At 40.0% G+C, this 25,837-nt stretch overlaps 1 protein-coding gene across 3 annotated transcripts in view; it reads left to right on the top strand.

Annotated features, from left to right (window-relative positions):
• The window catches only part of szt2 (SZT2 subunit of KICSTOR complex), a 266,703-nt gene that overhangs the window by 29,025 nt on the left and 211,841 nt on the right, over positions 1-25,837 (top strand). For all 3 annotated transcript variants that reach the window (XM_063064563.1, XM_063064564.1, XM_063064561.1), the window contains exons 6-18: positions 2,115-2,277; positions 3,656-3,762; positions 3,851-4,061; positions 4,158-4,328; positions 8,122-8,353; positions 8,524-8,653; positions 15,164-15,309; positions 15,479-15,631; positions 16,499-16,613; positions 19,282-19,487; positions 20,940-21,176; positions 23,925-24,003; positions 24,334-24,428. In XM_063064563.1, the coding sequence (XP_062920633.1) occupies positions 2,115-2,277; positions 3,656-3,762; positions 3,851-4,061; positions 4,158-4,328; positions 8,122-8,353; positions 8,524-8,653; positions 15,164-15,309; positions 15,479-15,631; positions 16,499-16,613; positions 19,282-19,487; positions 20,940-21,176; positions 23,925-24,003; positions 24,334-24,428 (2,045 nt within the window). The remainder of the gene's footprint in view (positions 1-2,114; positions 2,278-3,655; positions 3,763-3,850; positions 4,062-4,157; positions 4,329-8,121; positions 8,354-8,523; positions 8,654-15,163; positions 15,310-15,478; positions 15,632-16,498; positions 16,614-19,281; positions 19,488-20,939; positions 21,177-23,924; positions 24,004-24,333; positions 24,429-25,837) is intronic.

Genomic DNA, 25,837 nt, shown 5'->3' with positions numbered 1-25,837 from the left:
TACAACAGATAGATTGGAGATATAGAGGTCCCTCATGTTGAATCAATTACTGCTGTTCAAGATTTAGTCTGACAACTTTGTTCAAGGCTTGACCAGCTGGGTTATTGATGGCACTGTTAAGCCCATTCTTGGTTATGGGTATTGCATTTGCGCATTCAGAGAGCATTCTTTGCTCTTCCAAGTATCATTCAATGTCGAGGAGCGGTGATTCATCAGCTAAGACAATGGTTCCTTTCTCATATTTAACATAATTTTTAGATACTTCCTGAGCTCTGGAGTCAAGGTTGCACCCTCCAGTCATTTTTGGTTTTGTTGAAAATGTTCAACACACTGTTATTGAATACAGCTTTGAAAGAGGCCCTTCAACACATCAAATCCACAGCGACTATCAAGTACCCATTTTAAACTAATAGTACGTTAATCCCATTGTATAATTCAACCCTGCCAGATTCTACCACTCATGTACGCACCAAAGGCAATTTTCACTGGCCAATTAACTGGCCAACCCGCACATCTTTTGGAGCTGGGAATAAACTGGAGCACTCAGGAATCATCCGTGCAACTTTCACACAGTCAGGGTTGACCCCAGGTCTTCGGAACTGTGAGGCAGCCGCTCTACTAGATTTATTACTGCTGTCTGACTGTGCAAGGTATGATTCCATGAAGGTCAATTACTTGCCAGTTCTTCCAATCTGAATCACCAGTACCCCAGATGCTCTGAGTTGGATATTGCAAGGTTTATTAGGATGAGAGCATTTTTTGTTGCATCTCACTTCAGTACCTTGATCTATCCTAGATATTTTTTATAATTTTTCTGTTTGAATGTATTGATGATAGTTGTCCAACAGTCAGGAGTCAACCACAGTGATGTGTGGGTCAGGCTTGATAGAGATAATGGATCTTCTAAAGGACATTAGTGAACCAGATTGATTTTAGAAATGTAGAAAAGCTACAGCACAATACAGGCCCTTTGGCCCACAGAGTTGTGCCGAAAATGTCCCGCCCTTAGAAATTACTGGGCTTACCCATAGCCCTCTATTTTACTGAGCTTCATGTACCTTTCTAAAAGTCTCTTAAAAGACCCTATCGTATCCGCCTCCACCACTGTTGCTGGCAGCCCATTCCACGCATTCACCACTCTCTGAGTAAAAAAACTTACCCCTCACATCTCCTCTGAACCTACTCCCCAGCACCTTAAACCTGTGTCCTCTTGTGGCAACCATTTCAGCCCTGGGAAAAAGCCTAACTATCCACACGATCAATGCCTCTCATCATCTTACACACCTTTATCAAGTCACCTCTCATCCTCTGCCACTCCAAGGAGAAAAGGCTGAGTTCACTCAACCTATTCTCGTAAGGCATGCTCCCCAATCCAGGCAACATCCTTGTAAATCTCCTCTGCACCCTTTCAATGACTTCCACATCCTTCCTGTGGTGAGGTGACCAGAACTGAGCACAGTACTCCAAGTAGGGTCTAACCAGGGTCCTATATAACTGCAACATTACCTCTCGGCTCCTCAATTCAGTTCCACTATTGATGAAGGGCAATACACCGTACACCTTCTTAACCAGTTAACCTGCACATCTGCTTTGAGGGTCCTGTAGACTTGGACCCCAAGATCCCTCTGATCCTCCACACTGCCAAGAGTCTTACCATTAATGCTATATTCTGCCATCATATTTGACCTACCAAAATGAGCTACTTCACACTTATCTGGGTTCCACTTCTCAGCCCAGTTTTGCATCCTATCAATGTCTTTTTGTTAACACCTTACTTTGTAGTCACTGGATTGCTTTTGTTTTGTATATTTCATAATAGTAAGTGAATATATGTTTCACCATGGTGGCGATTTGCTTTGAAGTAGTATTTCTGGATTTTTAGTCCAGGCTTCCAGATTACTCTGGTTGTTTAACTACGTTGAACTCAATCTCAGATCTGTGAAGGATGTACTTCAGAGCAGGCACTTTTGCCACAGGGAAGATAGTGCATAGAATTGCCCTGCAAGATTACAAATAAGTTTTGATTGCAGAGGTCTTTAATCCTTCTTTTGCTTATATTTAACTAATTTTCTTTTTTTAAAAATAAATTTACCAATTTTGTCTTGTAATTGCAGTCTGATCGGACGACTTTATCCCAAGGTGATACTGCTGATGTTCTTTATGATCATTCTTCACGGAAGATAGCTTTTTCCATGGTAACATCTGATATGGGCCTTGTCAACATGATCCGCAATGGCATTCTTGCTCTTCAGTTACTGCCATCCAACTCTAGTGCGGGTTAGTATTTTGGTAGTAATGTGTCTTATTAGCTGGTGTTTAAATCCTGAAACAATCTATTGCTGCCTCTAAATCCTGTTGTTTGTCCCAGATCTCAACCATTTGATATATTTCAGCTACATACCAGAGTGGTTGAATGGTACACAATCTTGAATTTCCATTGTTACAGGCCTATTTGGAGGGTGGGACAATCTCTGGATGTTTGTATATACTCAATGGCCACTTTATTAGGTACAACTGTATACCTGTTCATTAGTGTAAATATCTGTTCAGCCAATCATGTGGCAGCAACTCAATGCATAAAGCAGGCAGACTTGGTCAAGAGGTTCACTTGTTATGCAGACCAGACAGAATAGGTGAGAAATGTGATTTAAGTGACTTTGACTGTGGAATGACTAGTTTGAGTATCTTGGAAACTGCTGACCTCCTGGGATTTTCACGCACAACAGTCCCTGGAATTTACAGAGAGTGGTGCATAAAACAAAAACCATCCAGTGAGCAGCATTCCGTGTATCAGCGAAAATGCCTCATTTATGAGAAAGGTCGGAGGAGAATGGCTAGAATATTTCAAGCTAACTGGAAGGTGGCAGCAACTCAAATAACTACATGTTACAACAGTGGTGTGCAGAGGAGCATCTCTGAATGCACAGCACTTCAGACCTTGAAGTGGATGTGCTACAGCAGCAGAAGGCCATGGACATGCACTCTGTAGCCACTTTATTAGATACGGGAGGTGTCTAATAGTGGCCACAGAGTGCATTGTAGTGACATACCAGAATGGTTGAATGGTACAGCTTTGGATTTCCATTGATACAGCCATGTTGGACGGGTGGAGCAATCTCTGTATGTTTAAATAACTATGGCTGAAGAATGCCAGGAATGAAGATAGATTGACAATGAGGAAATGGTTCACGGGTGAGAGGAAACCTGAAGAACAGAACAGCAGCAAAAATAAATACTGGTAGAATCTCTTAAATTTAATGTATCCTCAAATCCTCAATGGGGAAGAGGACATTTCATATTTGTGGTAGAGAAATTCAGCTCTCTTTGCTCTTGTTGAATGGCTATTGCTAATTTTCCATTAGGTGAACAATGAATTGATATTTGAACAGGAAACAGCCTCCTAGATTAATTCTAGCTGAATTAAAATGTGGTGGCTTCCCTATGTTTTTGTTTTGTTTTTGTTATTGTGAAATTTTTTGACCATTACAGTTAGCCATTCATCTAGTAATGAAATTTGCCTGAATCATGAACTTAAATGAAAAGCAAAATAATAGTTTAAAATAATATTATGTCATAGTTTTTTGCAGTTGATCTGTGTGACATCAGTGCATTGTTCTTCTAGTGTTCCCACTGATTGGACTTGCTTCTTTTGCAGGTATAATAATCATTACTGATGGTGTAACAAGTGTACCCGATATTGGAGTATGTGAAACACTGTTAAACCAGCTACGCTGTGGCATGATTGCCTGTTCCTTTATACAGGTGACCCTTTTTTATTCAAACTGATGTTTTTGACCTCAGTATGGTTGGCTGCTTATGTGTGGTATAAACATTGCTTTCCTCTTTGTAGGTTGGAGGTGTGTACTCCTATGACTGCAGCTTTGGTTATGTACCAAACTTGGAACTAATGAAGTTCATTGCCATGGCGACATTTGGCTCTTATATGTCTACATGCCCAGAAATTACTGAAAGTAGCCTGAACATGAATGCATATCACAAAGCGTTCCTGTTGTACAGCTTCTTGAGAACCGGAGAGTCCATGAACCCAGAGTATTACTGTGGCAAGTATATCGGCAGAGGTTTTTTAGGGTATTTGCTAATTCTGTTAGGAATTTGTCATTTTGTTCTGATTTGTTTTTTTATCTCTTTAAACCTAGTGTCTCAGCACAAACTGTTCAATGAACACCTAGTGTCTGCCAGTAGTAATCCTGCCCTGGCCATGAGACGAAAGAAACATGCTGAGAATGAGGTGCACGCAGACCTTACCAGTGTAGTGTCTGTAAGATTGCGGGAGGGCTACACTGTGAAGGAACTTAATATCACGAAAGGTAAATAAACACTGTTAAAGGTCAAACCATCATAGAAGGCATTGGCTTGACAAGATACAGTAGAGGAACAGGATGGCATAGATTGATTTGTGTGACTTTGTGTGTTGGGAGTGCAGGAAGAATTTGTGGTGGTATGATCATAGATGTGTGCTGCCATTGTCAAGGCAAAACTCATTGAGTTGGACTTCACATTTGAGATCTGCTGAGTTTGTCTTCAACTCAATGAGTTGATGAAGGCTGTTCTGATCAAGAAGTTATGACTTTGTGATTCAGCTATAGAAAGATATGGTTTTCATCTAGCACATCATAAAATATCAGTGTGTTGAAAAGATTGAAACCTTGCTTTTTTCCCGGCAAATAATCTGAATTTTAATTTTTTTGTCCATTTTCTCTTCTTAATCCAACGATCTTGAGTAAGATTTTGTTATGTTAGGGAATCAATTCAATTCATTTTAATTCTTGCCCTTGTTCTGTGAAGCCAAGACATCAGGAGATATGTTGGATTGTGATGGCATACTCTCTGCCTGCCTGGCAACAACCTCAATGCCATCAATGACAAGGTAGCCCACTTAATTGATCCCTGGTTCAAAAATCTAAGTATTTCTTCCCGTCACTATATATGAATTACAAAATGCATTTACTTAACAAAGCTACTCCAACCAAAGGTTTGATGCCTCTGGGCCTATACTCACTGGAGTTTAGAAGAATGAAAGGGGATCACATTGAAACCTATTGAAAGGCCAAGATATAATCAGTGTGGAGAGTATGTTTGCAATACTGGGGGAGTTGAGGATCAGAGGGCTAGAATACGAGGATGTCACTTTACAACAGAGACAAAGAGGAATATTGTGTGTTATGTGTACTACAGTGCTTTATACCGTGGTCCAGAGGAATGCTGTTTCATTCGACAGTATATAGTTGCAGGAAAAAGTCTGTGAACCCTTTGCAATTACCAGCTTTTCTCCATTAATTACTCATGGTCTGATCTTCATTTAAGTGACAATAATAGACAAACACAGTCTGCTTAAACTGAGTGAGTGAGGCCTTCATCAGTCAGGGTCAACCACCTAGCTGTCAAGATACTCAAGCCTGGGCAGTACGATATGGGGAGTAAGCTGTTGCTCATGTAGCAAGCTCTACCACTCCAGTCATCTGATGAGCCCAAAGGAATGGTGGAGACCAATGCAGTTTGGTACCAGCAGTGTCGGAGGAATTGCCAGTCAGCGCTGTACTTAACGTAGAATTGCCTTAGGGGCTCCAGGTCTGGATTCTTCCTTCTGGGTTTACTCCCAAAGCTTTCCCCATGAGTGGGTATAGCCACAAGGCAGTGAGATCACAGGTTTTGTCATCTATAGCCTAGATGAGCTGCCAACCATAGCAGACGAGCCCCATCTGCCCGAAGCAGTTGGTTTTAAGGTGTCAGTAAAATGCCTTTGCCCCTTGTCCTGTCAGTAGAAACTGTTCTGCCGGGCTTAGTAGCTAAGCCACACATGAAGTCCAGGAGCTGGACTTGATTGTCAGAGGCTATTTGAGACACATGCCATTGGGAGCATTTAATAAGTAGTGGGAGGTTGTCCCCATTACCACCCCCAGATAACCTTAAGGAACCTGCCTAAACTAATAACACACAAACAATTGTACTTTTCATGTCTTTATTGAACACATTGTTTAATCATTTGCAGTCCGGGCTGGAAAACGTATGTGAACTCTTGTATTTATTAACTGGTAAAACTTTCTTTAGCAGCAATAACCTCCACCAAACGTTTCTTGTAGCTGCTGATTAGACTTGCACAATAGCAAGGAGGAATTTTAGACCATTGCTTCATATAGAACTGTTTCAGTTCATCAATATTTATGGGATACTTTGCATGAACAGCCTTCTTTCAGGTCAAGCCACAGCATTTCAATTTGGTTAAGGTCTGGACTCTGACTTGGCCATTCCAAAACTTTCTTCTTTTTAAACCAATCTGTTGACTTACTCTTCGGATCATTGTCTTGTTGCATCATCCAAATTCTATTAAGCTTCAAGTGATGAACTGCTTCCTGGATATTCTCCTGTCAAATATCTTGATGCAATTTTAATTCATGGCTCCCTCAACGATTGTAAGCCGTCCAGGCCCTGAGGCAGCTAAACAGTCCCAAACCAGGATGCTCCTTCTACCGTGCTTCACAGTTGGGATGATGTTCTGGTGTTGGTTTGCAGTGCCTTTTTTGCTTCAAACATAGCGGTGTACATTTCTGCCAAAAAGTTCAACTTTTGTCTCATCTGTCCACAGAATATTGGCCCAGATTGTGGGACATCCAGGTGGTCTTTTACAAACTTGAGATGAGCAGCAATGTTTTTCTTTTTGGAGAGCAGTGGTTTCCTCCATGGTGTCCTCCCATAAACACCCTTCTTGTTTAGTGTTTTTCTTATAGTGGACACACGAGCAGAGACTTTAGCAAGTTCTAGGGATTTCTGCAGGTCTTTTGCTGTTATCCTTGGGTTCTTTTTTTACCTCCTTCAGCATTGCATGTTGTGTTCTTGGTGTGATCTTTATAATGCCCACTCCTAGGGAGAGTAGCAACAGTACTGAATTTCCCCCATTTGTAGACAATTTCTCTTATTGTGGACTGATGAACACTCAGGACTTTAGAAATGCTTTTGTAACCTTTTCCAGCTTCACTCATCTCTACAATTCTTCTGAGGTCCTCTGAAAGTTGATTTGATCCTGGCATGGTGCACGTAACAGATCTTTTTTCAGAAGAACAGGCTCTGTCGGTAACCTGACTTTGTGTGTCATTTTTTTTAATAGGGCAGGACACCTCTACAACCCACTCCTCCAATCTTAACTCATTGATTGGAACACCTGACTCCAAATTACTTTTGTAGAAGGCATTACCTTGGAGGTTCACATACTATTTTGAACCTGGACTGAGATTGTTTAATTGGTGTAGTCAGTATTGATGAGAAGAAGTACAATTGTTTGTGTGTTACTAATTTAGGCAGATTATGTTTGTCTGTTATTGTGACTTAGATGCAGATCAGACCATGTTTTATGAGTAATTAATGCAGAAAACCAGGTAATTACAAAGGATTCACAAACTTTCTTTCAACTATACATGTATATAGTTAAATGACAGTAAACCTTCCTCACTTGACTTGAATTTCCTTAGCCAAAGTGTGGTGAATCTGAAATTCCATGCCACAGACAGTTGTGGAAGTCAAGTCATTAGCTATATTTAAAGAGGAGGCTGATAGGTTCTTGATTATTAAGGCATCAAAGTGTGTGGGGAGAAAGCAGGAGAATGGGGTTGAGAGGGCTGTGATCAAATGGTGGAGCAGACAATGCTCCTAGGTCTGTGTGTTCCGGTACGCACTTTGAACTGTGTTAATGTCTTCATTGCTTCTCCCCACCCTTTCTGTCAAAATACATCACTACTTTTCAATACTAAATTCCATTTGCCATACCTCCCTGTTCTGCTAGCTGCATTACCCTCACAGTTGATGAAATTTTCAAGTTTGGAAATAGTTGGCAAATTTTGTATTTTTTTTAATATCCCGATATCCAAGGCATTTATATACTGTACATCCAAAAAGCAGCAATCCTCGTACTGAAACTTGAGCAACCATGAGTTCTATCATCCCTCAATTTGAAAAAGAGCCTAATGCCCTATCTTACTACCTTCTGAACTTAAGCCAGGTATATATGGTTGCTGGCAATTACCATCTGATTCCAGGGCCTCAGTTTTAAAGCCTTTAATGTGTAGATGTGACTTATTTTTTTCCCTTACATTCATTTTCTGATTTTAGCTGGAACTCAGCTAGAAGTGAAGCTGGTGCTTCTTTGGAAACACAACATGAGAATTGAGTATCTGGTGGTAGCCTCATGGCCCCTCGATGCAACCAAGCGTTTGACCTGGGTGGAGGTAACAATGGAGGGCAGCTATGATATGCTCCATGATATTAGCTGTACTATGAAGAAACCCATTACCAGCCCATATCGCACCACAGTTATCCGTCGTTTCTGGACCACCTTGCAGAGGTAAGTACATGGAAATACATGTGAAATGTTTTAATAATTGAATGTTTTAGCATTGTTGTTCAAAGCAACAGAACAATGCTTTGAATTGTGTTAGGAAGAAAGAGGGACAAAAAGAGTGAATTGTGTTCTGAGAGTAAAAGGCTGATGTCTGTTTTTTCATGTTCGCTTAGTATTAACCAGACAGATCAGATGTTGGTACATCTCAAATCCTTCAACACTATTCCTGAACACTACACCATCCCTGAAAGCACGAAGAATGGCGTTCCATTATTCTACATTCCTCCAGGATCTACCACACCGGTATTGTACAGTTAAATATATATAACTAATATATTTCCCAATCTCTGAAGAAATATGTTAATTCTGTGGAAAATATGTCATGGCAATTGATTGTGAACTTACTAACAACCAATTACATAATCTCTGACAAGGAGCAAAATAAATTTACTTTCAAAAAATTCTGCAAAATGCAACAAAAATTGCACTGGAGGAAAAATTGAACTGTTTGTGGATATTGAGTGTCTGAAAATATAAAATCAAAATTTACCTGTGTACTTATTTAAAATTGATCTAGTCCATAGATACCTACATGATAGGAATCTTTAGTTCCTATATAGGGAGCAAAATGCCAGCTGAATGTGTTTAAGTTTGTAAACTTACCATTTCTGAGTTTCACAGAAGAAAAGGAGAAACGTTACATTTTTCAGATATTTGCCAATTCTATTTTGATTGAACAAATATTTCCTAAATACACACTTTAATCTAAACAGAGTCAAGCTCTTAGTGATTTATCATGTCTCTGTTAATCAATAATTAACTGCGCCCTCAGTAGAGAGTTTGTGGTCATCTATCAGTTATGTTACTAGACAAAAACTCCTGACTATTTTTGTGGAGGCTATAATGTGTAAAACACTGTAATACCTAGTTATAGAGTCATATATAAATTACGGCATAGAAACAGGCCCTTCAGTCTATCTAGTTCATGCTGAGTTGGTCTTCTGCCGAGTCCCATCTATCTGCATGCTGACTATAGCACACTATACTCTTCTCATCCATGTACCTCCCTAAACTTCTCTTAAATGCTGCAATTGATCCTGTATCAACCACTTTTCCTGGCAGCTCGTTTCGTACTCACACTACCCTATGAAGAATCTCATAGTCATAGTCATACTTTATTGATCCCGAGGGAAATTGGTTTTCATTACAGTTGCACCAACTGAGAATTTCAACCTCAGATTCCCCTTAAATATTGTACTTTTCACCCAGCCTCAGCAGAAAAAGCCTGCATGGATTCACTCCATTGAATTGAATAGTCTTTTGAAATGGAAATTATTTAGTATAACTGCATTGGTGATTTTGAAGCTACCTTTATAAAAACCCTTTGGAAGGCGTTTTCCCTGATACAGCATGTACCTAGTCCCAGACAGAGTGATCAGCAGCACTGGGGCTCCACAGGGGACTGTCTTGTCTCCCTTTCTCTTCACCATTTACACCTCGGACTTCAACAACCGCACAGAGTCTTGTCATCTTCAGAAGTTTTCTGATGACTCTGCCATAGTTGGATGCATCAGCAAGGGAGATGAGGCTGAGTACAGGGCTACGGTAGGAAACTTTGTCACATGGTGTGAGCAGAATTATCTGCAGCTTAATGTGAAAAAGACTAAGGAGCTGGTGGTAGATGTGAGGAGGGCTAAGGCACCGGAGACCCCTGTTTCCATCCAGGGGGTCAGTGTGGACATGATGGAGGATTACAAATACCTGGGGATACGAATTGACAATAACTGGACTGGTCAAAGAACACTGAGGCTGTCTCAAAGAAGGATCAGAGCTGTCTCTATTTTCTGAGGAGACTGAGGTCCTTTAACATCTGTCGGACGATGCTGAGGATGTTCTACGAGTCTGTGGTGGCCAGTGCGATCATGTTTGCTGTTGTGTGCTGGGGCAGCAGGCTGAGGATAGCAGACACCAACAGAATCAACAAACCCATCTGTAAGGCCAGTGATGTTGTGGGGATGGAACTGGACTCTCTGACGGTGGTGTCTGAAAAGAGGATGCTGTCTAAGTTGCATGCCATTTTGGTCAATGTCTCCCATCCACTACATAATGGACTGGTTGGGCACAGGAGTACATTCGGCCAGAGACTCATTCCACCGAGATGCAACACAGAGTGTCATAGGAAGTCATTCCTGCCTGTGGCCATCGGACTTTACAACTCTTCCCTTGGAGGGTCAGACACCCTGAGCCAATAGGCTGGTCCTGGACTTATTTCCTGTCATAATTTACATATTACTATTTAATTATTTATGGTTTTATCACTATTTAATTATTTAAGGTGCAACTGTAACGAAAACCAATTTCCCTTGGGATCAATAAAGTATGACTATGAGTATAGCACACTTGGTTGACTCTTAATTGTTTTATTACATGGCCAGCAAAACACTCATCATTAGTGAGCCGTAATTGATGGCTTAACAAGTGATGTCCTCCAAGAGGACTACAACCTTGTACAGTTTAGAGGCATGACCCAGAGATCTATGTTGGCTGGATTCAGGGCCTGTGCTTTGTCTCTTGGTAGTGTCACCCATGCCAAACAGGTCAAAGGGCAGAGGCCAGACTAAGAGTGGTCCACAAGTCCTCCAGGTTCAGGGGGTTCAGCTCAGGGCTAACAACTCTAACTGCTCAAAAAGAAATTGTTACAGAACTGCAAAAAAGCTGCCCTAAATGCTATCAGCTTAACAGGCATTTGATGACTGATGAAGTAGTGATGTCTAACGCACATAACAGGTAAAACAAAAGGAATGTTTTAAAGTACTAATGCGTGATCAATTCTGATCACTGTCAGAAACTGCAATGCGTGATCAATTCTGATCACTGTCAGAAACTGCAAGAAACTATGATTCAAGAGCATTTTTTTGCAGCACTTAATCAGATCACAAAGAAGAGAAAATCTGCAGATGTTAGAAATATGAGCCACACACACAAAATGCTGGAGGAACTCAGTAGGCCAGACAGCATCAATGGAAAAAAGTACTGTTGATGTTTCAGCCCATAGATGCTGTCTGGCCTGCTGAGTTAGAACTATAGAACACTACAGCACAGAAAACAGGCCATTTGGCCCTTCTAGTCTGTGCCGAAACTTTATTCCACTAGTCCCATTGACCTGCACCCAGTCCGTAACCCTCCAGACCTCTCCCATCCATGTACCTATCCAATTTATTCTTAAAACTTAAGAGTGAGCCCGCATTTACCACGTCAGATGGCAGCCGGTTCCACATTCCCACCACTCTCTGAGTGAAGAAGTTCCCCCTAATGTTCCCCTAAACCTTTCCCCTTTCACCCTAAAGCCATGTCCTCTCATATTTATCTCTCCTAATCTAAAGAGCCTGTTCACATTTACTCTGTCTATACTCCTCATAATTTTGTAAACCTCTATCAAATCTCCCCTCATTCTTCTATGCTCCAAGGAATAAAGTCCTAACCTGTTAAATCTTTCCCTGTAACTCAACTCCTGAAGACCCGGCAACATCTTAGTAAACCTTCCAACGTTTGTGTGTGTTGTCAGTATCAGATTTTTGTTTCGACTGAAAGCATATAGGTTCAATAGTAAGGATTAAGTTTTTCGAGTTTAGTTCATTTATAGTGCCTGTAAAAAGTATTCACCCGGCCCCCCCCCCCCAGAAGTTTTCATGTTTTATTGTTTCACAGTGGATTTAATTTGGCTTTTTTTGGACACTGATCAACAAAAAAAGACTGTTTCGTGTCAAAGTGAAAACAGATCCCTACAAAGTGATCTAAATCAATTATAAATATAAGACACAAAATAATTGATTGCGTAAGTATTCACCTCCTTTCATATGGCACACCAAATCATCACTGGTACAGCCATTTGGTTTTAGAAGTCACATAATTAGTTAAATGGAGATCACCTGTGTGCAGTCAAGGTGTTTCAATTGATTGTAGTAAAAATACACCTGTATCTGGAAGATCCGGCTGCTGGTGAGTCAGTATCCTGGCAAAAACTACACCATGAAGACAAAAGAATACTCCAAGCAGCACCACGAAAAGGTTATTGAAAAGCACAAATCAGGAGATGGATATAAGAAAGTTTCCAAGATGCTGAATATCACTTGGAGTACAGTTAGGTCAATCATTAAGAAATGGAAAGAAAATAGCACAGCTGTATATTTACCTAGTGCAGGCCATCCTCAAAAACTGAATGACCATGCAGGAAGAGGACTAGTGAGGGAGGCCACCAACTCTGGAGGAGTTATACAAACTTCAGTGGCTGAAATGGGGAGAGATTGTGCATACAACTGTTGCCCAGGTGTTTCCACAGTCACAGCTTTATTGGAGACTGGCAAAGAGAAAGCTATTGTTGAAAAAAACTCACATGAAATCTCGGCTAGAGTTTGCCGGAAGGCATGTGGGAGATTCTGAAGTCAGCTGGAAGACGGTTCTATGGTCTGGGGAAACCAAAATTGAGCTTTTTGGCCATTAGACTAAGGGCTGTGTTTGGCATAAACACACCATCCCTACTGTGAAGTGTGGTGGCTGCATCATGTAGTGAGGATGCTTCTTTGCAGAAGGCCCTGGAAGGATTGTGAAAGTAGAGGGTAAAATGAATGCAGCAAAATACAAGGAAATCCTGGAGGAAAACCTGATGCAGTCCGCAAGAGAACTGCGACGTGGGAGAAGATTTGTTTTCCAGCAGGACAATGACCCCAAGCATAAAGCCAAAGCTACACAGGAATGGCTTAAAACCAACAAAGTTAATGTCCTGGAGTAGCCAAGTCAGAGTCCAGATTTTAATTCTATTGAGATTTTGTGGCTGGACTTGAAAATGGCTGTTCACTCGCATTCCCCATGTAATCTGATAGAACTTGAGCAGTTTTGTAAAGAAGAATAAGGAAAAATTGCAGTGTCCGGATGTACAAAGCTGATAGAACCCTATCCATACAGATTCAAGGCTGTAATTGCTGCCAAAGGTGAGTCTACTAAATACTGACTTGAAGGGGGTGAGTAATTATGCAATCAATTATTTTGTGTTTATTAGTTGTAATAAATTTAGATCAATTTGTAGAAATTTGTTTTCACTTGGACACGAAAGAGTATTTTCTGTTGATCAGAATCAAAAAAGCCAAATTAAATCCACCGTGATTTAATGTTGTAAAACAATAAATCATGAAAACGTCCAAGGGGGGTGAATACTTTTTATAAGCTCTCTAGGTTGCTTTGGCAGGGAATGTGTAAGACATCTTATTAAGGCTTTTGCCAAGATTTAGTTGCTTCCTCACATGATATGATACCAAAGCTAAGAATAAACTTGGAAATTGCACAGTTTTGGATAAAATATGTAAGTGGGCAGAGCAATGGTATTGAAATTATCTGTGGAAAATATGTAGTTGAAAGTAAAGGACAATAGGAGTCACATACCTTCCCTGATATATTAAGGGAAAAGAATAACATTTAATAAATTGAGTATCTCATTATGTTCAACTATTGACACATCTAACCAGTGTGGCATGGTGGTCAATAGAATTGAACAAAGTGGCTAAGATATTACACTGTAGATCACGATTTCCCTGTGGAGTACCATGGTCAGATTGGTCCTTGGGTGTGTGTGTGTTGATGTTGGTCATGAGGCAGAATTCTTATACTGTTGTGAGGTTCAGAGTAGAACGCTGAGACTACTTCCTATTGTCAAGCTATGAGTTACAAAAAAAATTGATTTATCGCCCTTGGACAAAGTTTCAGCAAGTTGTTTTTGGTGGTGTATGATATGTATTCAGTATAGCTGTTAAATTTGTAAAATAATTTTAACCTGATTATGGAAGTCTAACCCAGATACGATTTCAGAATCAGAACCATGGCATATGATCACTGACATGTGCCATGAAATTTGTTGTTTTGCAGCAGCGTTACTGTGCAAGACAAAAAAAAATGCTGTTAATTATAAAATAAATAAACAGCACAAAAGATGAATAATGAGGATACTGAATAGTTAGTGTTCATGGGCCATTCAAGGGAATCTGATAGTGGAGGGGGAAGAAGATTTTCTTAAACTATTGAGTGTGCACATTCAGGCTCTCGTACCTCCTTCCCAATGGTAATCATGTGAAGAGGGCAGATCCCAGATGGTGAGGCTCTTTATTGATGGGTATCATCCTCTTTGGGCACCGCCACTTGAAGATGTCCGCGATGCTGGGGAGGCTTGTGTCTGTGATGCAGCTGCTGAGGCTGTAACACTCCACAGCCTCTTGCGATCTTGTGCATTGGAGCCTCTATATCAGGCTGTGATGCAACCAGTTAGAATGCTCTCCATCGTACATTTGTTGAAATTTTCAAGAGGCTTTGGTAACATAACAAAAATGGAAATTGAGAATTAAAATTCTTTACACAAAAGTTGATTGTAACAATAAAAAATTTCTATGAAGTAATAGAAACACGAACTCTGGAATTATTCATTTGGGTGCTGCAAAGCAGAGATTTCAGCATTTTTTTGAACAAATGAATTCTAGTTTTCATAATTATGAAATCATAGACCATAGTAAAAGGCCTTTCAGTCCTTTGCATAAGAGCCAGCTGTTCACCATAGCTATTCAGTTATCCAGAAGAACGATGCATGAATGGAATTCTGATGTCTTTGAAATCAGTGCAGCTGTTTCTGGCCCTTTTTTTTGGGGATAATTGATCAAACATTAACTTGATGAAGCATGGGATTTGGTCATTACCTGTAGATAAAAACTATATTATTGCATTATTAAGTTTTATTGCTAAAGTGTTTACAATCATAGTACGTTATCTTTCTAGGTACTGTCACTGCAGCACAGTGGTGCCAAAGACTCTAGTCAATCCCAGTTTGCCTCTTATTGGAAGCCCATATTATCTATGGATGCCAGTTTCTGGCAGCGATGGCTTCACATGCACCGCATAGGCATACTGCTGGAACATGATATGTAAGTTAATAATTATTTGGCTTTTAGAGAGAAAGTAAATTGTGCTTCTCCTGCACTGCTAATGTGATTTCATTTGAATTTAAATCTCAGAGGAAGAAAATACCATGCAGTGAAGTTCTTGATGGATTACTCTCGTGCTTTATTAACTTGTTTTTTAATGCATTTTCAGCCCAGTGCCAAAGCACATCCATACTCCTGGGAGTAATGGCCGTTACAGCACCATCCAGTGTCGCATTTCTCTTTCAGCACTAACCTCCCTTTTACGGGACTGGAGTAGTTTTGTGCTGGTAGAAGGATATTCATATGTTAAACTCCATTACAAGTAAGCATTCATTTTTACTTAATAACTTCTGGTTATCAAATTTCAGAGATTAAAACCCATGGAACATGTTGGACGAAACAAATGTGTATTCTAACCAAAAATAGCATTCTCTAAATTATTAAAGACTGGCAATACACCCAAGACTGAAGACTTAAGATTAGGTAGATGATTCTGTAATCATTTAGCACTATTGAAGCACAAGGTGGTATCCGGGCTTTTGTAGTTCAGGAGTGTATAAGGCACTGAAACTCGGTAAGCCCAGATAGTCTGTTTGTGAAGTTTTATACTTTTTGTGGAACCATCTGAGAGAAATAAAATTTTAAAAAAAGGGAATTAACTCAACATGAAATCTGAGTTGTAAGTGGGAGAATGATTGTTATGTGCCTTCTACTTCTAATCCCTTGATGAGGACTGATGTGTGTTCCCTCATTACCCTTCCTGAAGTCCACAATCAATTCTTTGGTCTTAACTGACATTGAGTACAAGGTTTTTGCTGCGACTGACATTGACTGCAAGGTTTTTGTTGCATCTCTCTTCATTTAGAACAGAAATGAGAAATTTCTTTAGCTGGAGGGTAGTGAATCTGTGTAATTCATTGCCACAGATGGCTGTGGAAGCCAAGACATTGGGTATATTTAAAGCGGAGGTTGATGGGTTCTTAATTAGTAAGGGTGTCACAGGTTATGGGGAGAAGGGAGGAGAATGGGGTTGAGAGGAATAAAACACCAGTGATGATGGAATGGCGGAGCAGATGGACCAAATGGCCTAATTCTACTCCTGTGTCTTACGGTAAATGAGCACATCTAATTTTTTCACAGTCTTAGGGCATTACCTCAATCAAAATGATCTTTTTCATTTGATTAATAGTGGAACAGATCAGCCTCCTTCATCCTTCTACCTTGTTCGGGTTATTTCCAAAGCTCCATGCATGGTACTTCGACTGGGATTTCCTATTGGAATGCAAGCACAAGCAAGGAATAAGGTACGTGTTTAAGGAGGAGTGTATTACATTCTGATTTAATGACCAAAATTAATTGGTAATGTGGTTTATTCCAGCATCTGCAGATTTTCTCTTGTATGTTGTTTATTATAACCACATACTATGAAGGTGCAGCAGCAAACATTGCCATCAGTGGAGTTCATTTCATGATATCAGTATATTGAAGTAGTACAAGGGCAAATAACAGAATGCAGAATAACATAACATAAGAACATAAGAAATAGGAGCAGGAGTAGGCCATCTGGCCCGTCGAGCCTGTGCCGCCTTTCAATAAGATCATGGCTAATTTGGCCATTGTTTCATCTCCACCTACCTGCCTTTTCCCCATAACCCTTAATTCCCCTACTATGCAAAAATCTATCCAACCTTGTCTCAAATATATTTACTGAGGTAGCCTCCACTGCTTCATTGGACAGAGAATTCCATAGATTCACCACTCTCTAGGGAAAAGCAGTTCCTCCTTATCTCCATCCTAAATCTACTCCCCCGAATCTTGAGGCTCTGTCCCCTAGTTCAGGTCTCACCTACCAGTAGAAACAGTTTTCCTGCCTCTATCTTATCTATCCCTTTCATGATTTTATATGTTTCTATAAGATCTCCTCTCATTCTTCTGAATTCCAGTAAGTGTAGTCCTAGGCGGCTCATTCTCTCCTCATAGTCTAACCCGCTCATCTCTGGAATCAACCTGGTGAACCTCCTCTGCGCCACCTGCAAAGACAGTATATCCTTCTTCAAGTAAGGAGTCCAGAACTGCATGCAGTACTCCAGGTGCAGCCTCACCAGTACCCTGTACAGTTGCAGCGTAACCTCCCTGCTCTTAAATTCAATCCCTCTAGCAATCAAGGCCAACATTCCATTTGCCTTCTGGGATAGCCTGCTGCACCTGCAAACCAACCTTTTGTGATTCATGCGCAAGCACTCCCAAATCCCTCTGCACTGCAGCATGCTGCAATATTTTACCAGTTAAATAATAACCTGCTCTTTCATTTTCCCTTGCAAAGCGGATGACCTCACATTTACCAATATTTTTCCAAATTGTAGAAGTTCCAGACTGCATTCTCATGCAGCACATTTAAAATCATTCTATTAAACATCCATGCACCAAGTAAAACCTCTTCTACGTCCCTTGATCCTTGAATTCAACAAGGACAAGCCAGAAAATAAAGTTAAATTGCTAGTGGAGTTGTGTTATCAATTATGTTTTGTGGCCATAGTTTGAACACTCCTGCTGCGGCTCGGCTCAACTGTTTTCAACAGGAAAGAGCATCTTCGTGCCTGGGAGCTGAGTTAGGGAATGCAAGAAATTGAAGATGCTGTACTCTAGAGCAAAAAAGAACAAATTGCTAGAGGGGCTCAGCAGGTCACCTAGTATCTGTGGAGACAAAGGGATAGTTGACATTTTCAGGCTGAAACTGTCAAAACAAAGTGAAAAAATGTGACAAATTGAATGAACAGCTAATTCTCATTGATCATGGGGACGTGGAGGTTGGAGGATGCAGATTGGGTGGGAAGAGGGGGTTAGGTGGCTGCCATCAAAAAAAGTAATGTAATTAAAAAATAATTAATGCAAAGGGAAATGAGATGATTGCTAGATAAGATTTTATGCAAGAAATGGTCAACATGCTTCTATTAAAGTTGAAGAGACATAAAGAACAGGAACAGGTTCTTCAGTCCACCGTGAGCATGGTGACCATCTCATTTAGCAGCACTTGATCTGTAGCTCTCTAACAGCATGGCAATTCAAGTTTTCATCCACATTTTTAAATGTTGTGAGAGTACCTGCCTTCACCGCCATGCCAGGCAGTGTGTTCTAGATTGCAGCTGCCTTCTGAGTGAAGGAATTTTTCCACAGATCATTGTGGGTAGGGGAAAATAAACAGTTATAAATCGATGTATATGACAATCACTGGAGCAAAATTGTAAGACTTCAATGCAGCTATTTTTGTGAACAGCCTGCAGGGGTGTGTCCCCTGAAAGTAGAAACATTTTGTTAGGCTAATGATTTGACTTCTGAGGTGCTGATGAATAAGTGGGGTACTCTTGGATTTGATGATGACTGTTGAAGCTCCTTGGGCTCTAACCAGAAGAGCAATCACCAATGGAAATTTAAAACCCCTGATGATACAAAACAAGCGCTTTCACTCTGCATTGAAGATGTTTAAATATTTTTAAAGGAGAGATGAAATTTCTGATAAACAAGGAGTTGGAATGATTGCAGAATTAAGTGGGAGTGCAGAGCTGAGTACACAATCAAATTAGTCATTATTTTGTCGAATGGCAGAGAGGCCTCAGTCTGCTTCTCTTTTTATGTTCAAAAGTATACGAGCCATATTAAATATTAAAGTGAAGAACGGTAGTACTTTCATCTATTTATCCGTCCTTAAGAAATGAAGGATCAAATATGCAATAATCCATAGGACACTAGGTGTTTATTACCATTAGATATAGGAAACTCTTGGACTGTTTGTTAATCAATTATATAATGGTTAAGAAATCAATTATTGCACTACCCAGAAAAAACAAAATTCTAGTTTTGCACTATAAGCCCTGAAATAGATTCTGAATGTCTATCATGATGAATATTGCCCACATTAATTGTTCTCCATGTGATGTACCATACATTGAATACTCTCTGTGTTTCTATTGGCAGATTGTAGATGAGCTGCAAGATCAAATACTCTCATTGCGATTCCCCCAGCGGGTACAGAGCAAAGAAGCAACGCCAAAAATAAAGAGAAAACTGCTGGGAAATGCCTCCCCTTCAAAATCTCCCCCACTTCCAACCACCCAGCTGGCACTCTCTGATCGACCGTGTGTTGTGATATTGAAGAAACCATTGGAAAGGCTACTCATTAGGTATTTGTAGAAAATGTGTTGTATAGCAGACCTTTCCAGCACACCCTTTCCAGCATTTTCCTGAATTCATATAACTGCATAATGACGTTGATTAATCAAAGATTCTGTGTAATGCTGGCCACACCTCAGTATATCCACATATAGCATGCCTATGTCAGAAACTAAGCAGGACCAGAGCTAGTATATAATTATGTAGTAACATAATAAAATTAAAAAGGTCAGAAATTTAATTGAAAAAGGCAGAAAAATATACACAGTGGCCACTTTATTAAGTGCCTCCTGTACCTAATAAAGTGTCAATGGTTGTATGTTTGTGGTCTTCTACTGCTGTAGCCCATCCATTTCAAGGTTTGACATATTATACATTTAGAGATGGTCTTCTGCATGTGTGGTTATTTGAGGTACTGTCACCTTTCTGTTAGCTTGAACCAGTCTGATGATTCTCCTCTGGCCTCTTTCATTAATGAGACATTTTTGCCTAAAGAACTGCCACTGGATGTTTTTGGTTTCTCTCACCATTCTCTGTAAACTCTACAGATGGTTGTACATGAAAATCCCAGGAGATCAGCAGTTTCTGAGATACTCAAATCACCCCTTCTGGCACCAAAAATCATTCCAAAGTCAAAGTCACTTGGATCACATTTCTTCCCCATTTTGATGTTTGGTCTGAACAACAAATGAACCTCTTGACCATAGCTGCATGTTTTTATGCATTGAGTTGCTGCTAAATGATTGGATGATTAGATGTTTGCATTTACGAGCAGGTGTATCTCATAAACTGGCCACTGCGTATATAGCTGGGGTGGAACTCTTTCCATGGTGAAAGTTTAAATTAATTTGAATTCAAATTTCCTTGACATTTGTAATTTGAAAGGAAGAAAATATTGTAGCAATGCCACAAATGTAAGCCAGCTGGTGGTGTACTGGCATCTGCACCGGACTTCGAGGCAAGTGGTCCCGGGTTTGAATCCGGTGGCTCCTTGCTTGCTTTGCATTGTGCTGGGTTGAGCGTTAAGCTGACAACTCAGCCTTCTTATAAAAAAAAACACACAGAGAAAAATACTAAAGTAATGGTAAGATTGTGGCCTGATGCGCTGCAAGGCACGGAAATGACCTACAACAATGCCACAAATGTACACATGTACACAGTGTACACATACATATGTCCGTCTTGTTGGGCGCACTCTTCCATTGTTTCCATTGTGTTTCTTAGACTTGCCTGTGAGAAAATGAATCTCAGAGTTATATATGATGATATTTATGTACTTTGAAAATAAATTTACTTTGAAGAGAAGCAAGAGCAAGCCATTATAGTGGCTTTGTTATTATTTAACACTAACCCTAAATCTTTTGTTTCTCCTGATGTCTAAAACCATCCTGAAAACTGTAGAGGTCAAGGAAAAAAATTCTGCGATTTGTTTTCATCTTCACTGTCTTATGTTTACATTCGAGGTACGAGAAGCTTCCATCGGACTATCGAACTCCCTTTATCTTGAACCTGGACAACTGTGGGCATCCTGCCTCAATGACTGGAGCAGCAACAATGACAACCAATCGCACAGCGTCGTCCACATTGGCCTCTCTGTCCCGTTACTTCTATCATCAGCGTTGGGTGTGGTCTATGCAGCCATCTGTGGGGCCATCATTACCCATCCTTTCAGCAACACAGATACTTTCCACTCTCACTGAGTAAGACAGTTATTTGAATTAAAACATATTAAACCATCCAACTGATTTATAAGCGCATCATTTAATATTTCTAATATATCTGTGCCCAATCTAGTTTGCCAAGGTTTAGGTTAATCTTGGTTCTCTCTGGAATCTGCACACTATTCAGTTCCACATCATCCTTATTATATGATTTCTCCTTCATGTTAAAGATGTGGATTTCAACTTGCCATTGGCATCTAGTTCGATGAGATAAGCGAACTGATTTCCATAAAGTGAGATGTGGATTTTTGAAGATGTATTATGGTTTCAGAAGCACAGTTCTTTAAGCATAAAGTTGTGTGTCTACACTCTAATTATAATATTAGAAATCACATTTTTTGTGTAAGTTTGAGCTCAATTGACTTTTTAATGAGTTGTGTGCATTATTTATTAAAATATGCAGATGTGAATGTGTAAGACTGAAGTACAAGGATTAAATTTTGTAGTTAGGTGGAATTTACACCCATTAAGGAAAAGAAAGGCAATTGAATGAACAAAAATCATCATGGGTGAAAGTGAAAATAGATCACATACAAGATACTGTCTGCTTGTGATCGTTTCCTACAGTGCAATCATGGCCACAAACCTCATAGTATTAAAGCACAAGTAATATACCACCTACAAATAAGTTTAGAATTTTTATTTTAATTGGGAGTTTCTTTTTCTCCAGCGAAAAGCTTAATTCTGGTCTGAAGGAACAGTAAGTTTTCTCAGAGGTTGTGAAATTATGGCCTGGAATTTCCTGACAGCTGACTTCGCTAGCCACTTCCTTCCTTGCTGGATGCAAGTTCCCTGGAGCTGAATGTCACTTAGCTACTTGATCCATGTAGATGATCCTGCCCCATCCACAAAGGCACTTCGACATTTTATTAAGCCTCTTCCTGCTATCCGAAAATATTTGATAAGTTGGTGGTGTTGTGTATAGTGTGGAGAGCTGTCAGAGGTTACAGCAGGACATTGATAGGATGCAAAACTGGGCTGAGAAGTGGCAGATGGAGTTCAACCCGGATAAGTGTGAGGTGGTTCATTTTGATAGGTCAAATATGATGGCAGAATGTAGCATTAATGGTAAGACTCTTGGCAGTGTGGAGGATCAGAGGGATCTTGGGGTCCAAGTCCATGGGACACTCAAAGCTGCTGCGCAGGTTGATTCTGTGGTTAAGAAGGCATACGGTGCATTGGCCTTCATCAACTGTGGGATTGAGTTTAAGAGCCGAGAGGTAATGTTGCAGCTATATAGGACCCTGGTCAGACCCCACTTGGAGTACTGTGCTCAATTCTGGTCGCCTCACTACAGGAAGGATGTGGAAACAATAGAAAGGGTGCAGAGGAGATTTACAAGGATTTTGCCTGGTTTGGGGAGCATGCCTTACGAGAATAGGTTGAGTGAACTCAGCCTTTTCTTCTTGGAGCGGCAGAGGATGAGAGGTGATCTGATAGAGGTGTACAAGATAATGAGAGGCAGTGATCGTGTGGATAGTCAGAGGCTTTTCCCATAGGGCTGAAATGGCTAGCATGAGAGGGCATAGTTTTAAGGTGCTTGGAAGTAGGTACAGAGGAGATGTCAAGGTAAGTTTTTTATGCAGAGAGTGGTGAGTGCGTGGAATGGGCTGCCGACGGCGGTGGTAGAGGCGGAAACGATAGGGTCTTTTAAGAGAGTCCTGGATAGGTACATGGAGCTTAGAAAAATAAGAGGGCTATGGGTAAGCCTAGGTAGTTCTAAGGTGAGGACATGTTCAGCACAGCTTTGTGGGCTGAAGGCCCTTTATTGTGGTGTAGGTTTTCGAGGTTTCTAAGTTTAACTCCAAGCCATATTAAAATAATTATGTAAAATAATTCAAACATTACGGCAATTAAATAAATAATTTTAAAATAACTCAATTGATTAAAGAAATGTAAGTTATTGAAAAGTTAAGTTCTTCCTCACAGCTAATCCTGTATTGAAATGAAAAGCATCATTAAACTCCTATTGTTGCGGTACAGCGAGAGAGATTTTCCATTGCAATTACTGGAAATTTTCAGATGGTGTTCAACAGTGCAGACTCAGTTTAACAGCAGGAAGGTCCTGTTGGGAAACTTGGAACCTGTAAAACTCTTGAACTTCCTGATAAGTGGAGGAATGCCAGCAGCTCTATGTAGAATTACTGGCATTTCTCTGGGAAAATTGGGCTAATGTTTGTCTTGCCTATATTCCTGAAAGATATTTTCTGCAATGAAAGGAAAGTTTATTTATAATATCTGATAAAATTTGCAGCACCAGAGATCTGTGAGACTGAGTCAATGTTTACAGAAGCAGGCAGATAAGGAGCTTTCCCAACTATTGCTTTATATGTTTCATCAGATGCTTCCAGAAGCAATGCTGACCAGTTGAAATGCCTAACTGATTTGTTGTGCAAAAAATAAATTTTAAAAAACCTGGTGAGGAAAAAAATATTAATTATGGAGGCAAAAGTTGATAGATCGGATTTTTATACTTCTCATCACAACAATGTGAAGGAAAAAATAAAAACAAAATGCTGGGTGCTAGAAACATGAAATAAAAACAAAAAAATGCTGGATGTAATCAGCAGGTTAGACAGTATTTTATGGAGAAAGAAATGGTTAGCCTTTCGAGTCACTGACCTTACCTCTTGTTTCTCACTCCATGGAGAACTGTCTGACCTGCTCAGTAAACACAGGTCAATCTCTAATCAGTAACTGTCCTTTCTTCCCTATTTCATAATGTAGAATTCGTTTGTCTGAAGGGTTCCATTTTGCTGCTACTGGAGATGGTATTGTCACCATGGTGATTGAATTACCTATGAAGGTAAGGATTAAGAATGCCATAGAGTGAAGTACCTAAGCCCAGGTGACTGTGCTTTCTGATCAGAGAGAATAATTCTTGTATTATAAAGGAACTGGTCTCCTCGTGAGGAGATATCTACATATTTGTAGATATCTTTACTGTTAATTTTTTAATATGGTGAACTGGTTGCAGATTTACAGAAAGCCTATGCTTACTTGAAAATTAATCCTGAAATATAATGTTAGGACATTATATTGTTAATTAAATGTACAGCATCGTTGCATAAAGTTGCTTAAGGCATTTTGAGGTTACTTTTGGAAATATTGAATTATGCAACTTGTTTGGATACAGGGCAGTTCAAGATGCGAAGATGATAACGATGAGCTCCACACATGCCTAATCCAGTACATCATTTTCCCTCCTCATTCTAATTCAACCAAAGACAGGTAACATTCCAATAAGTAAATTTCCAGATGGTGAGTTTTATGAAATTTGGTGCAGAAATCCCTCTTATGATATGAGCGAAGCAAATTGCATAAGGTAACTATTAGTTCTCAAACAGATTAGAGTATTAACTTTATAGTCTTGATGCACAAACCGAATGATTTTATTAAATATTTATGTGACAATGCTAATTCTCCCGCTAACTTCGCCTCTTTTGCCCGGTTAGTCACTCCTCCTTGTTCTGTCCCTGGTCTAGTTTCCCCAGTAGTTTACACACTTTGCCCTCCCGTTCTGCAGTTCTTGGAGTTCACCAGTTACACAGCCCAACAGTAAAACAATCACTAGCTTGGCTAATCGAAACAATCCCTTCAGTTTATGTACTGTACTGGTTTAAACCTCATAAAAATAAGCATTCTAGACACAGGCATTCCAGTTTCATTTAATTTCATAAAACCGTTACATCGGTGTCTAGACAGCAGAATGGCCCCAAAAGACCCGAGGGACCGTTTGGTGTGTCCTAATATAATACCTGGGAGCAGGCACACTACACCCTACACTGGCGACACCACTGGTAGGGAGGCATTTATTTATAATAGGGTTTTAATCTGAGTGGAAACTCCATTAGCAATTTTTGCTCCTGATCTTAATTTTAGTTTTCTGAAGATGCTACTCAAGGTACATGGGACCATGTCATGATGATTTGATGTGACAGATTCCTTTATGAGTGCAGGTATTTTTGGCAGGCTAGTACTTAATGTCCATTCCTAATTGTTTCGTAAAAGTGAGCTGTCAACTTGAATTGTTTCAGTCCTTGTGGCTAATACAAGGGAGCATAACTTTAAGATAACTGAAGGAAAGTATGGGGGTTGAGGATGTCAGAGTTAAGACCACAGAGATTCGTGGGTGTGTGGGATGCCTTGTCCTGGGTGGTGGTAGAGGCAGATACATTGGGGGTATTTAAGAAATTCGTAGGCAGGCACACAGTAGAATAGGTTAAAAAGTCGACGCAAGCCGTGTGCTGTTATGTTCTAAAAGTACTTCACTAGGTTGTTAGGGAAGGAATTCCAGAATAAAGAAACTGATATTTTTAAGTCACAAGGGTGTATGACATGGAAGAGAAATTGAAGGTGGTAGCATTTCAATGTGCTTGTTAGTGTTCAACCTATTGAGTTGTTAGCGCTGCATTTAATAAGGCAAGTAGAAAATTATTTCATTGAGCTCCAAACTTGCACCTTGCAGAGGGTGAAAAAAGTAAGTTTCTAGTAAGTTTTTTTCTGTATTAGTGCATAGCTGGTGTGCTGAGAATGGGTCCAGAGTTAATGGTATGTTACTTGTGTGAGATGTGGGAACTTTGGGAGACCTCCAGTCTCCCTGATATCTACAGAGCTCCAGCTCCTTAGAGAGTGTGTTA

The sequence above is a fragment of the Mobula hypostoma genome, chromosome 12 (assembly GCF_963921235.1).
Source record: "Mobula hypostoma chromosome 12, sMobHyp1.1, whole genome shotgun sequence".
NCBI lineage: Eukaryota > Metazoa > Chordata > Chondrichthyes > Myliobatiformes > Myliobatidae > Mobula > Mobula hypostoma.
This window is presented reverse-complemented; position numbering and strand designations above follow the sequence as displayed.